At 36.6% G+C, this 13233-nt stretch overlaps 1 protein-coding gene across 2 annotated transcripts in view; it reads right to left on the bottom strand.

Moving 5' to 3' along the window:
* The window catches only part of NHLRC2 (NHL repeat containing 2), a 28478-nt gene extending 15308 nt beyond the window's left edge, over positions 1-13170 (bottom strand). The window contains exons 1-5 of one of the 2 annotated variants that reach the window (XM_071749452.1): positions 12797-13170; positions 10494-10646; positions 5768-6223; positions 3330-3451; positions 1551-1680 (exon numbers count right to left, since the gene is read on the bottom strand). In XM_071749452.1, the coding sequence (XP_071605553.1) occupies positions 1551-1680; positions 3330-3451; positions 5768-6223; positions 10494-10646; positions 12797-12959 (1024 nt within the window). In that variant the 5' untranslated portion in view covers positions 12960-13170. Of the gene's footprint in view, positions 1-1550; positions 1681-3329; positions 3452-5767; positions 6224-7724; positions 7812-10493; positions 10647-12796 lie in introns of those variants that run through there. The other variant, XM_071749453.1, reaches the window with a different exon arrangement.
* Positions 13171-13233: the final 63 nt, after the last annotated feature.

Here is a 13233-nt window from a genome sequence, read left to right as displayed (position 1 = left end):
CTATTATACTTAAATAGCTATTAGTAGTAACTTAAATTTGTCCTAGCTAAGTTAACTCACACGAAATGACATTAAAAAAATCTTAAAGAAACTGAAAGCAACCTCCCACACAACCATTTTATCTATTTGGCCTATTTTTATCTCAAAGAAAGAACTGGAATTGATTTAACCTCTTCTTAACTGACAGTTTATATTATATTTTGTAGAGATCTGAACAGACCACTGACTAGAAGGTTCCAGCTGAATATGAAAAGGTCTACACCAGTCAGAACAGAGAGTATTCAGAGGATCTAATTTTTATGTAAACACTTACAAAAATTCAGCAGTGTTGAACAGTGCAGATGACTAATACTCCACAGGTGACTAATTCAGTGATTACTGTGTTCATGTTGATAACAACCATATCAACTAACATTTAAAAAGCAAATCTCTCAAAAGTAGGAGAAAAATTGATGCTGTTTATTTAAGAAGTCAAGGCTGTTGGTGCTAGACTGCCTATACTGACAATGTCATATGTACCAGAAAACTATACCATTAGCATTTATGAACTACTTTCATGTTCCCTTAAACTTAATTTGTGTGTGCTTTTCTCCCTTATAACTGACCCAAGATTGTAACAAATGCTTTCAGGTCAGTAAAATGTTCTAATTTACCAGTCTTGCAAAGGATCTTTAAATTACAGGTATCAAAATTATCCCACTTCCTCATCACATACAAAAAGTCTCAACACTGACAGACAATTTTTATTCATGAACTACTGACCTATGGGTTTTATACCACATTAAAGCATTGTTCTGTCATTGACAAAAAACTGGCATCTACAACTTCTGAACTATATTGAAATGGAAACATGAGAAAACAGAGTATAAACTCACAGTTCTTAATAGTTGAAAATGCAGTTGTTATGCAACGTCAAGCTCAGGTGTGTGTTAAGTGAAGAAGCAAAAAAACCCCCAAACTACTTAAATCCTCAGAAGCTGATTCTTGCAACCTATTATGCAAAGTTTTAATTTGTATTCCCCTGATGCTTGCAAGGTTATTCCAAGGTATTCCTCTCCTATCTGGCTGACTCTCTCATGATCTCCAGTCTAACGATTTTATGTCACCTAAACAGGAATAAACAGAGGTTCCAAGGAAAATTACTTTTATTTCCTAAACTCAAATATTTACAACTGGTCAGACATGTCTGTATAGCCAAGGAAAGGAACTTCCTGACAATGGCCACTTCCTGTAAAACTCAGTTGGTTCTTAAATGATCCTGGCATAAAGCACTGACCTAAGAAACACAATCACAATTTCCTTTTTTATTTGGATCCAGTTACCATCCAACTGATTACAAAAGAATTTTTCTTCATGGCAAGTAACAATGCACATTTTAAAGCAGAACTGCAGTTATCACTTGTGAATGAAACCACCAGATTTCAAACTCAGAAGTAAAGTAAATCTTTACTTTTTCATACCTCAGATTATTACCAAGATGGGAAAACATTTAGCAAACAAGTCATACACATGTAAATATGAGAAAGTTAAGAGCCCAACTGATACAATACTTGAATTTCCAAAGACCACATCCCACGGTGAGCTGATGGGCTGTTCTTCTCCTTGTGCTCCACCCTCCTTATCAACACCTTGTAATCCAATCCCTGCTACAGTGGTCACCACCTCTAATTCCAAGTCAATCTACAAGAGGCAAAATCATACACACTGAATGTACAACGTTATTTGAGCTAGATGTCAAAAACAGAGTTTTTGCTGACAAATAAAAAACAAATTATAACAAATTACAGTTATTTGTTTATGTGGGAAAATTTGTTTACCATGATGCTTGCTGGTGGGGGGTGAGGGAGAAGGGAGAAGCAGTGTGCAGCAAGAAAACCATGTGCCTGGAATTCTCTTTCACAGGCAACAAAAATATTCTGACAAGGTTTGCTCAGGAATCACAGAAGAATGCATGAAAACTTTCTAGAGAAGCACTCAGATGGCCAGTAGATCCAGATGTTTTATTTTAAACTTTTATAGGAATATGATTTAAAAATTCAGTTACTGTAACAGTATCTGCCACCCCTATATAAAATAACCTATACAAAGCAAATTATTTTTGCAGATTATTTCATGCTCTGGTAAAAAAGATATTTCATTTCTGCAACTTCAATCTCTTTCATTTTCCTTCCCCTTTTGCCTGTTTTCTAAATTCCTTCCAGTACCTCTTATGAACTTACTGTGATAATCACATAAAAAAAAAAAGGAGTCCTTCACACACAGCATCTTCTAACTTTTGAAGTAGTAAATGTGGTCTTTCTGCAAGGGCCATGACTGGCATAAAAATTTGAAAGCATGCCCTTAGGCTGTTGTATTACTTTAATTCTTGTATAACTTCATGGCACATTTAGCAGTATGACCCAGATATTAAGATGTTTTGGTGCTGTCTTTGCTACCTGTAACACTCAGTTTCCTGTGGTCACCAGGCTACATGGATTAACTTTATTATGAGGAACCTGGAGCAATCTGCTCATTTTTAGAAATAAAAGTTTATTTAACAAGAGGGAGTGGAGTCTTCATTCTTTCCAGAATAAAACATGGTAGCCAACTGCAATGAATACAGAGCAGTAAGATTGTGGACTAATGATTTGACAGGAAACACAGAAGTAGCCCAATTAACACTACAAAGTCACCCCAAATTCAGTAAGGGGGCACCATCTCTGATCATACATCAGACATACTGCTGAGGACCTGAGTACAAGTTTTTCTGAGAAGCACACAATACTTTTAATAAGGTAATAATTATATTGCTTCAACACACAACTTCTGATTATCCTACATTTCACATAGCCAAATATAAGATCCAATAGAAAAAATAACATTCTGGTAAGCTAAAACCTTACAAGTGTTTTATGAGAAAAAAGAAAAAAAAAACACATGAAATCAAAATTCTGAGATTAAAGCTGTACTTTAGAGACCCCCAAAGCTACCAAAAGTTTGTATTTTCACTGAACTGCAGTAGTATGATACTACTATAACACAACAATAGTACAATAGCTTTAGGTAAGAATCTGATACCACTGGAAGTGAAAAAAAATGAAATTTGCTTCCAGTACTAAAAATAGCTGTATCTTATAACAGGGAAATAAGAGTCACTACAAAAAAAAAAAAAAAAACACAACAAAAAGAAACAACAAAAAAACCTGCCCAAAGCACTTAATTATAAGATATTGGGCCAAATTTCCTTGCTGATCTATTTTGAGAATAGTTAATTTGGTGTAAATTTTCATGCTTGTAAGTAGAATAAGGTATATGAAATTACATTTTGAATTTTGCCCTGAAAAACTTACCTTCCTAATTAGGTGATTTTCTGTATCAGCTACGTAAATAACATTATTTTTAACAGCGATCCCTTGTGGCGAGTTGAAAGCTGCCTCTGAAAATCTTCCATCTCTCCTTCCACTGTTTGGACCTATAAGTGTAAAAAAGCAAATTCAAAAGTAATTTTAGAGAAAAACAACCTTAAATATAATGCATACATTCAACTCTGTGGGAAAATTATATATTCACCTATTATATATTCACAGCACCTTGTACAGTTGACATGAGAAATACTTTGTGCAGTCTCATTTAAATCACTTGGTTATGTAATTACAATAGACTGGTGCTATTAAGTTTTTAATTAATTTTCCTCAAGTTCTCTGCTTCTTTAAGCTCATCTTCCTAAGTGAAGGCTTGATAGGATCTAAGTGGTTCCTTCTCCCTTGCACTGAAGGACAACAGCAACAACAGAAGACAGACAGAAATAAAACACTACCTTTTCTTTTTTTTCCAACTACATAAAAGCAAGACAGAAGGAAAAACTTTAAATTCCAGTACTCAATCCCCATTTCAATGGTTTAGGTTTGGTGTAATCACAAATGAGACTCATGTTTGTTTAGCAGCATTTTCTCATTAATAATAATAATTAGGAAAAAGATTATGTGGAACTAATTACCCAAAAGCACAGTGAGAATGATGGAGTGACAATCTTCCACACAGAAAAATCAAGAAATAGGGAGGAACATGACCTGAATATAACAGTATGAAGGCAAGCATTCTATTTCAGAGGGAGTAACATTTAAAGTGCATTAGCAGTATGTGTCAGTGGAAGACATTTAGATATGAGTTGTGTGCATCATGACTTATGATGCAAATATAGTTATTTCAACCTTTGTGCATGCCCACATTTATTACTTTGCTATGAACTTCATTACATTATTTCCTGCTCACTGAATCATTTAACTGAGTCACTGAGATACACAAACTTTTACAACTTACTGTTGGAAAACAACCTAAGACCTTAACAGACATGAAAACCAAGGTGCTAGCACATCAGGTTCCAGAAGTTCCTCTTGTTAGGTGTCATGGTGCATCTCCCCAGGGAAGGGAGTAAGAGTGCCACAGGAAGGAAGGGTACCAGTTTAGAGGTTTGGATACTTCTCTCTGAATTGTCATTTAATGACTACACCAGAACACTAAATGGTGCCTTCTTGACAGACTTTGTCTCACATATCAAACAGAAGACATTCTCTGCTTTGTCATTAAGAAATCCTGTCTGCACTTTCCATAAGGGAAGAGGTTTAAGAGTAATGCCTTTAGCAGGTTAAATTGGATAATTATTCTCTGTCTAATGAACTGCTGCTTCAAATAGCAGATTGTTTTCCTTTCTTTAAACAGCATTGCCACTGATACAAGGTTTGCAGGACACTACCATGGTTCAGTCATTAGTCAATATCAGGCAGTAATAGAGGACACATCAGCATACAGGTCCTGAACCTGAGCCAGAAATGAACTGCTATCAATGACCAGCCCCTTCCTCAATCTGTCTCTTATGGCTGCTCATAGATGGACTGTCCTAACTACTGTATACTTTTTACATTAGTATGTAACTTTGGCTACTGTAACAGATTATAAAAAGGAACAAGACTGAATGCTTCATTTATGAAAGAGTAAAGCATAGAAGAAGTGTGCAGGCTCAACTTCATTTTCTTCCTTCGCATTGAAAAGCAAACAATAATATCAAAAAAGTTTTTTTAGTTTTTTTAAAGCAGAAATGTTACTAATATAAACTTTGTAACATATGTTACAAAACTTAAAATACTTAATTTTCACTATTTTCAAAATTTGATTATATGTTACACCTCATTTTTGGTGAGAACACAGGACTTTTTATGCATACTACTCCAACCTCACTTTCAGGTGCCTATGAACTAGTGCAATGCCATTGACCTTACTAATTCTCCTCTAAAACCCAGGAGGGGATCCTATAGAGGAATGCTCTTGATTTAAAGAGACAAGCAAAAATAAGAAACACACCCCAAAAAACTTTCCCACATGATACCACCACCACAAATACAACATGACTTTCTTCTACTGCAAAGGGAGGTATTGAGTCCTTTTCTCTACCTTGCTGCTTGATGCAGATGTACATCATTTGAACCTAAACCCACGTGGAACTCTTCCAGAAGAACACAAAATGTGCTTTTTCTACTTCATATTGGACACAACAAAAACAAACTTAGACAATGGATCAATGAAAAAGAGAATCAGACATCTCAAGCAATTGCATTAACAGTTTCCCATTGATGGCACTGTGGTATATCATGCCCAATCTAATAAAAAAAGAGTTCAGTTGGAAAAAAAATAATCTAGCAGCACTTATAAACTCCTGGGTCCTGTAAGAAAAGAATCAGCCCTGTAAGCTCAGCAAACATACTCTAAACTAAAATTACTAAAACACCCTTACCTCCAATAGTGTGTAGGATTTGTCCATTTTTTTGAGTAACCAAAATCCTATGATGTCCAGTGTCTGCTATTACCAGCTTTTCTCCTGACTTATCTACAGCCACTTTGCCAGGAAAAAGCAGGGGAGAAGGTGGGAGGGAGTCTTTGTATAGCTTTATTCCAATTTTGTTATCTTTGATTTGTCCTCTCTCCTTGTAGAATTTCAATGTTATGGAAATAAATAAAAACAACTTCTCTCTGTGTCCCTCTCCAATGAGAGAAAAGAGCATATTTCCTCGAGGCCCAAGAATGACCAGAGTTGGCCAGCAGGACACTTCCAGTTCATGCCACAGAGTTGCATCTGCATCATTGACTACAGGGTGGACAATATTATACCTCAGAACAGCACTTTTAATGTTATCCAGAACTTTTTCATTTGGGAATTTTGCTGAATGGACACCAACAATAACAAGACCATCTGAAAGAAAAAAGAAAAAAAAAAGTCATGCATTGAAACATATCTTAGTTGGAATTTAAGAAAAAATAAAATTTAATAGGTCGTAAATTAATCCTGGTTCCTGAACCTTTATATACTAAGGCAAAAAATACTTTCAAATAATTATGGGTAAGCTGCACCAGTCACTATTTTTTCAGAAGTTTATGATGCAATCTTTGTCTTTTGATTCCTACACACAATTACAACATTTTTAAAAATTAATTATTTTCCACTGTTAACTAGGAATCACAAAGGAACACTGAATTCTGGGAGTCCAGAGTTACCTCAGCATATATAACTCTAGCTAACCAGTAAAAACAAATAACACATAGGCTTCTGAAATCAATACAGTGTTTTATATTTCAAATAAAAATGGCAACACTGATGACTGACAAAATTTATTTTTGGTTTAGGTTTTCCCACAGCAGGGATAACTGCACTGGAAAGCCTAATAAGAAGGTGTTGCATAAGCATAAAGTAATGTAATTCTGCTTGTATACACTGCATACATAATACCAACCTTAAAATCAATCAAAACCATGCAATTATAAGCTTCCTTTAATTGCTTCCTTAATTTCTTTTTTTTTATGAAATTAAAACAGAAATTAAAATCTCTGGTTCAGACTTGGAGTCTGTACAGGGTGGCACAGAGGAAGGAGAGCCATTTACCAACCTAATCCAATGCAGATGATACTTATACTATGAAATCCACTGTGTAGTTTGGAATGGAACATGGTATTTACTTTTATTCTTTTCTCCTACCTTTACAGCAGAGGTGCAATTTGGCTAGTTGAACATCCTTGTTCTACCCTCACCTCTGGTTTTGTGGTAGAAATGTAAGAAAGGCAATTATTTTGTGTCTTAAGTAGTTGTATTATTTGAGCTCAGACCGATTTGTTCCCATCTTAAAAAAAAAAAACCCATTCAATCTCAAGTTGGCTTTTTATTCAGTTACAGAGAAACGGAGAAGTATTTTTCTTTCAGCCCTTCTCCTCAACCATAAAACAGTGCTAATGGAGAAGAATATCATCTTCAATTTGACAACAGAAAAGGGTGAAGTGCTGCACAATGAAAGATTCAATTTAATATAACAATTTCACAGAATTAAAAAACCAGTATAACTGATACTGTAACATGCCTACAGGAGCAGCATGTTGCATTTTCAGACAGCTGAAGCTGTAACATTGACTCCTAAATTCCAAACAGTAGGTTAAATATTTTAACTATAATTGAATTAGCAGAGGCACTTATATTTGTCCTTTAAAATATCATTCAAGCTAGAAAGACAATTCTGTAATGAACACCTGAATAGCAGAAATAAGTTATAACATTCTCTTGAGAAGAAAACTCTTGTGAAAACTGATGGATGCTATGCTGAGATACAAGAACATGCACAGCATTTAAAACACTTTATTTGAAGGTTTATAACAGAGCACAAAACTGGATTCATGCCAAGCTATTTCTGAATATTAAAAAGTACTACCTCTTATAGAAGTCATTTCTGGACTGCTGATAGCATGAACTGAATAAGCACTGGGGTTTAAAATAACTTTCTGAATGCCACTTGAAAAAAAACAGAAATAGCACCACTGAAGATAGCAGCAAGAACATATCAGATAAAGATGCTAGGTGACATTTAATCCTATGGAAAGCAGTTTTCTTTTTAAAAGAGATCTTCTGAAGTTTGAGACAAAAGATGTTGTGCCTGTGAACAATGATGTATATAATGGATTAGGATCACTCTAAAATTACATCACATCTTATCATTGCAAAGCTGAACTTCCAACATACCCCATGTAAGAGGGTATTTGAACCACATTTTAAAAAAACAGAGAATCAAAAATGTACATAGAGAACGTACAATAAAAAGACATTTCTGTAAATTATGCCACTGTTGAGGTTTGTTCTTAGCTATGCAGAAAAACATAGGAAACATTCCTCCTAATATTCAAACAGTAGATTAAAGATCCAAATGCCTTATGAGGAAGATGCTTTGTCAGAGTAAGATGCTTGTTTTCTTTCTGACTAATATCATCTGCCAGGCCAGCACCCTCTGTCATTTTGCAGCATGGTAAATATATACATCAAATATGTAAATAAGTGCAACATTTACAAATCTGAACTCTAGTGAAGCTGTACTTCCACTGTGTATTTAATCTGTTTTGCTGCTGCTGCCTAAAGAAATTGTGTTGCTCATCTTCTGCACCAAAATCAGGTTTTTTGCAATCATGAGGTGACAGATTCTAGAATTAACCCAAAAGTGAACCTGTCCCCCATCCCCTGAGAAGGGGTTTCCATCAACTAAAGAAAGAGCAGATGAAAATACAACAAAGAATTTTCCTCCAGAATAAGGATGAATATCAAGATATCTGCATTAATATGTCCAGACATTTTTGAAGTTTTTTTTGTATATATGACATCCTTTCTACTTTATTTTTCTTCTTCCAACTTTTATCTTTCTCAAGTCAACAGCTCTCCCCTAGTGTTTATCCTAGCAATTAGTAAATCATGTTTACCTTTGGTGAAGAAGATGCACACTGATATAAAGCCACCTATTGAAGTATTTTTCTATGGCTTAAAAAACCCACAAGCCTTATTGCCTTGATACATTTATTAATACTACCGTAATGCTACAATTTACACAGTAAAGAAAGATTAAATAAGCCTGAAAAGACTGACAATCAAAACATGAAAACAGAAAAAAACAGGAGGGAGATCTATAGTGAAAAAGAATCTCTTTTGGTTTGAATCATCAAGCATCTTAATCTCTTCCTGAATCCAGCTGCTACCCTCTGTTTCCTAACGGATTAAATTTAAGATTAATGTTCCACACACCTGCTCTTCTTCCCTTTTACCTCCACTTGTTTTTCCACTTTCATCCCAAGTATCTTTTTTCCTCCTTCCATTCCCCCTTTAGGAACAGGACTGCTCGAATCCAAAAATAACTTTTTTTTACCATTCAAATGTGTCTCCCAGTGGATCCCCAGTTCAGAGTGCTGCATTCCCTGCTACACCAGTATAGAGATGTTCAAATAATTTAAAAGTGAAAGCTTGTGGTGAGAATTTGTTATAAATTAATCTTTTAACTGGTTTAACAGGATAAAGGATGTGGCAGCTATATCAATACAGTAACACCATACTACAAAATGTTTATCATTTAAAAATATTATTCATTATATGATCAATGTGATCTTCTGAAATCTTTCCCCCTGACCCTCTTTCCACCATGCCTCATACCCACAGCAGTCCATTATCATTTCCAAATCACCTTCCACTTAAAACTGCCTCCCTCCCCCAAAAATGCCATGACAGTTTTCCCCTTATTAGAAAAAAATCACTCAGATCTAAAACATTATACTAGATCTCAAAATTTTTCAAAGCAAGCAGCTAAGCTTTCTAACACAGATAAATTAATCCATTTGAGTCTTCTGTAAAGTGCTTTGTAAACCTACAATATGAAAGCAAATTGTTTTAGAGAACCTGAAATTTCAAAGACACTGTAATTTCTTTTTCTAGTGAAAGAAGGTAATACATGAAAATAAATGCTGCTAAAATTAAAACTTCAATGGAGAAGCAGAGACTTAAACATTATAAGGTAATGTTATTTGCTCCATATATATATATTACATTTAATACAATATTTTAGGGCTCAACATAACACTGCTCTTCACCACACAGTTCAGTCTATTAAAATATCCAAGATAAGTGAGTAGCTGATACATTCTGTGCAAAACCACAGCTTATCTCTGACAAGTCATCATGATGACAAGAGACTGCATTCTAAATAGTAATTAACCTGCATTTTTAGTCACTCAGAGAGAGACTTCATGTCAGCTGTGAATTTAAAAGAGCTTAATTCTCTCTCCAGGACTACCAGTGGTATATAACGTGATGCTCATAAGAAACAAAAAAAAATCTAAACCAAGCTTACATATTTTGATATTTCAGTTAGAAGGGAAGACCAAATAATCTGAAGCATATTAATTCTCCCACCTTTGCAATATCAGATCTGGGCTTTAAGCACGTTTCCTCTTTCTTTAATTACACAGACACAACAGCTACCTTACTTCACCCCATTTAAAAATGTGATGGCAGTATACGCAGTCACCATTTTCAGGCTGCTTAAAAGATTAGAAGACATTTTTAGGCACCCTTGAAATTTTGCCAGCTGTTTAGTAACCAAAGTGACTCAGCTACTCCTCCTGCAACCCTGCCAGGAAATTCTATTCCAAGCAAGCCAAAGCACTTTTACCTTTATCAGAGTACTGGTGCTCCAATGCGTGGAGATCAGGCAGGAGGTGCAAGCAATTGATGCAGCAATAGGTAAAGAAATCCAACACCACAACTTTTCCACAAAGGTCTTTGTGAAGAGAAACAGGACCTTCAGTGTTCAGCCACTCCAGGTCTGGAATACAGAGGGCAGAGATACCCAGTCAGGGGGAGGCAGACACTTAGACCTAATTTGCACACCACCACAAAAGGCTCCTGGTGCTTTCACTTAAAAAGTTCAACATCCCCTTCTGAACAGGTGGAAAAGCAAGTGAAAAGACTTAAATTTATCCAACTTATCCTTGTGTTTCACAAGTCTTTGTAATTAGTAAATGAAATGTTAACAAGATTTGATGCAACATCAAAAATGCAATTTATATTTAAATAGGCACCTTTCAATGGAAAGAATTTGCAGGCCTCAGGGCAATTTTCATACATCTTAAAACATGACCTACATGATTCAAGCCTTAGTAATGTAATACGGGTAACAATTATTTAAAAGTCACTTAAAAGTAAACTAAAAAAAATGTAAAAAGTCTTAATGATTCTTTTAAAAGCTTTGTGTAGAACTGATTTCAGAGATGATTGAAATATTTCTGTGTTTACAGTTTTGATCTTGATTTTCAAAGTCTGAAATGACAGTTATAAATTAATCCTGTTACATGGTATATCTCTTTGAGATATATCTGAGAGTCCTCCTGGTCATTTATTTAACCACTTCATATGAGACATGAAAGCATTCTCTTCTAACTGGGAACTGATATTCCTCTGATGCCATTAGAAACTGATCAGCCATTAGTATCATGATGCCATTAGTATCATGATCAGCAATAAATATCCCAGAATATGATCTCCTGTTATTATCACTTAAAATTTCTGCAAATAATGAGGGGAGGGAGGGGAAAACAGACATGACAGAAAGCAAAGCCCATGGACATTTCTGAAGGCTTATTTTTAAAAATGTATGTTGACTAATCTAAAAATCCTCAACCTTTCCACAGCTTCTACAAAGTTCTTATTGGTCCAGGAGAAGCTACTGCTGCTGAATTCTGCAGGCATCTTCTTTACTGTTTCACTATGAGGAGGCCTGATCTCTGCCTCCATACACTGATGGATATGAATGGATGCACACACATTCAGATGTGGTGACAATAATGAAAAATAACTCATCAAGGTCAGGCATTAGTTCCATAGTTTAAGGGCTTTAGTGTTTACTTCTTGAAAGGGAAAACTATTTATTTTATGGCATTGTTCTGTTTTTCATTAAGATTAATATAACCTTCATTTAAAAATACTGGAAAACAAAAATATGGCTACCTATCTGAGCTCTTTTTCAGAGGAGAAACAAGCTTTGGCAGGATACAGAAAATTAAACGATATTAGTGACAAAAGTGAAAATTCAGTTCAGGATCCAAGCCTAGACAGAAAGACACTCACTTTGCTCCACCAGTTAAGAGTCAGAATTCATTCCCATGATACTCATGTGATTTTTAACCCTCAAGTTTACCTCCTGAGGTCTCTGTCTGGCAGACAGATGTGAGCTCCCAGACCTGCAGAGAGTCTCACTAAGGTTAAAAGGACCCTGAGGAGGACCTGCAAGATTTTACAAGACTTAACCTTTGATTTCACACTTATAAATCTAGAAATGTGTGAAACGTGGGAAAGGGGCACACCACTGATGGAGGATGCTGAGCAGTTCCTATTATCAGGGACATGAAAATGGACAGGTAAGTCCTGAGAAGAAAACGCTGGAAAACATTTAAAGAGGCTGCAGGGAAATCAAGGGAGCTGAGGAGAAAAGGTGCAAGAAACGGTGAAGTTCTCATTATGACCAGATAAAAGAATAACAATAAATTTACTATACAAAAGGGAAAGGCTTTATTAAAAAAACAAACAAGAAAACAAATAAAAAGGAAGCGTATCAACGAATCTAGAAGATATTTAGAAGAGAGGCTTTAAAGAACAGGGTTTTGCAGCCAGAAACAGGGAGAGCAATCAGAAGGGGGCTCCTTTTTCTCCACCGCTGCTGCTGGTGCTGTCAGGAGTGACATTTCCTGTAACCAGCAGCTCCCTTTACGAAAGCAGCTACCGGGGCCCTCTTTACACGGCCCTCGCAGGCAGCGGGTCTTCAAAAAAAAACAAAAAAAAAACCATCACACGGTGAACGCCGGAGCTGAGCCACCTCCACCACCGGCGAGAGACCCGACAGCCGCCCGCCCGGCGGGCCCGGGGACGCCGAACCGCGCTCCGCCGCGGGGCCTGAACCGCTCGGGCCCCACCACCCACCTCCGCCGAGTTCGGGCACCGTTAGGTCCCGCTCCCGGCTGTCCATCTTCTTCAAGTATTGGTAGACCAAGTTCTCCTTCTCCTGGGGAGTGTCAGCGTCGAGCAGGGCGTACTCCAGCTGTGTCTGGGCGGGCAGGAGCCCCGCCAGCCCCCCCGCCGCCATGACACCGCCTGGACGAGCCCGCCGCCACCACGGGCCGCTGTTTATAGACCCGCGGATTCACCGCCGCACATTCGGCACCTCCGACAACGCGGGGTAGGAGCACTAATTGAAAAAAACCCAAACCCAAACAAACAAACAAAGCAACCAAAAAACCTAAACAACCTTAAGCACAAATACGCAGTACCGCGTCTGCTTTAAAGGGGAACCTTTCTGTTCATTTCGTGTTTTTACATAACTGATATCCACAGAAGCATTTTCGCGAATGAGAATCACC

This window comes from Heliangelus exortis, chromosome 7 (genome assembly GCF_036169615.1).
Source record: "Heliangelus exortis chromosome 7, bHelExo1.hap1, whole genome shotgun sequence".
NCBI lineage: Eukaryota > Metazoa > Chordata > Aves > Apodiformes > Trochilidae > Heliangelus > Heliangelus exortis.
The sequence above is the reverse complement of the archived record's forward strand: the minus strand, read 5'-3'. Positions and strand labels throughout refer to the sequence as shown.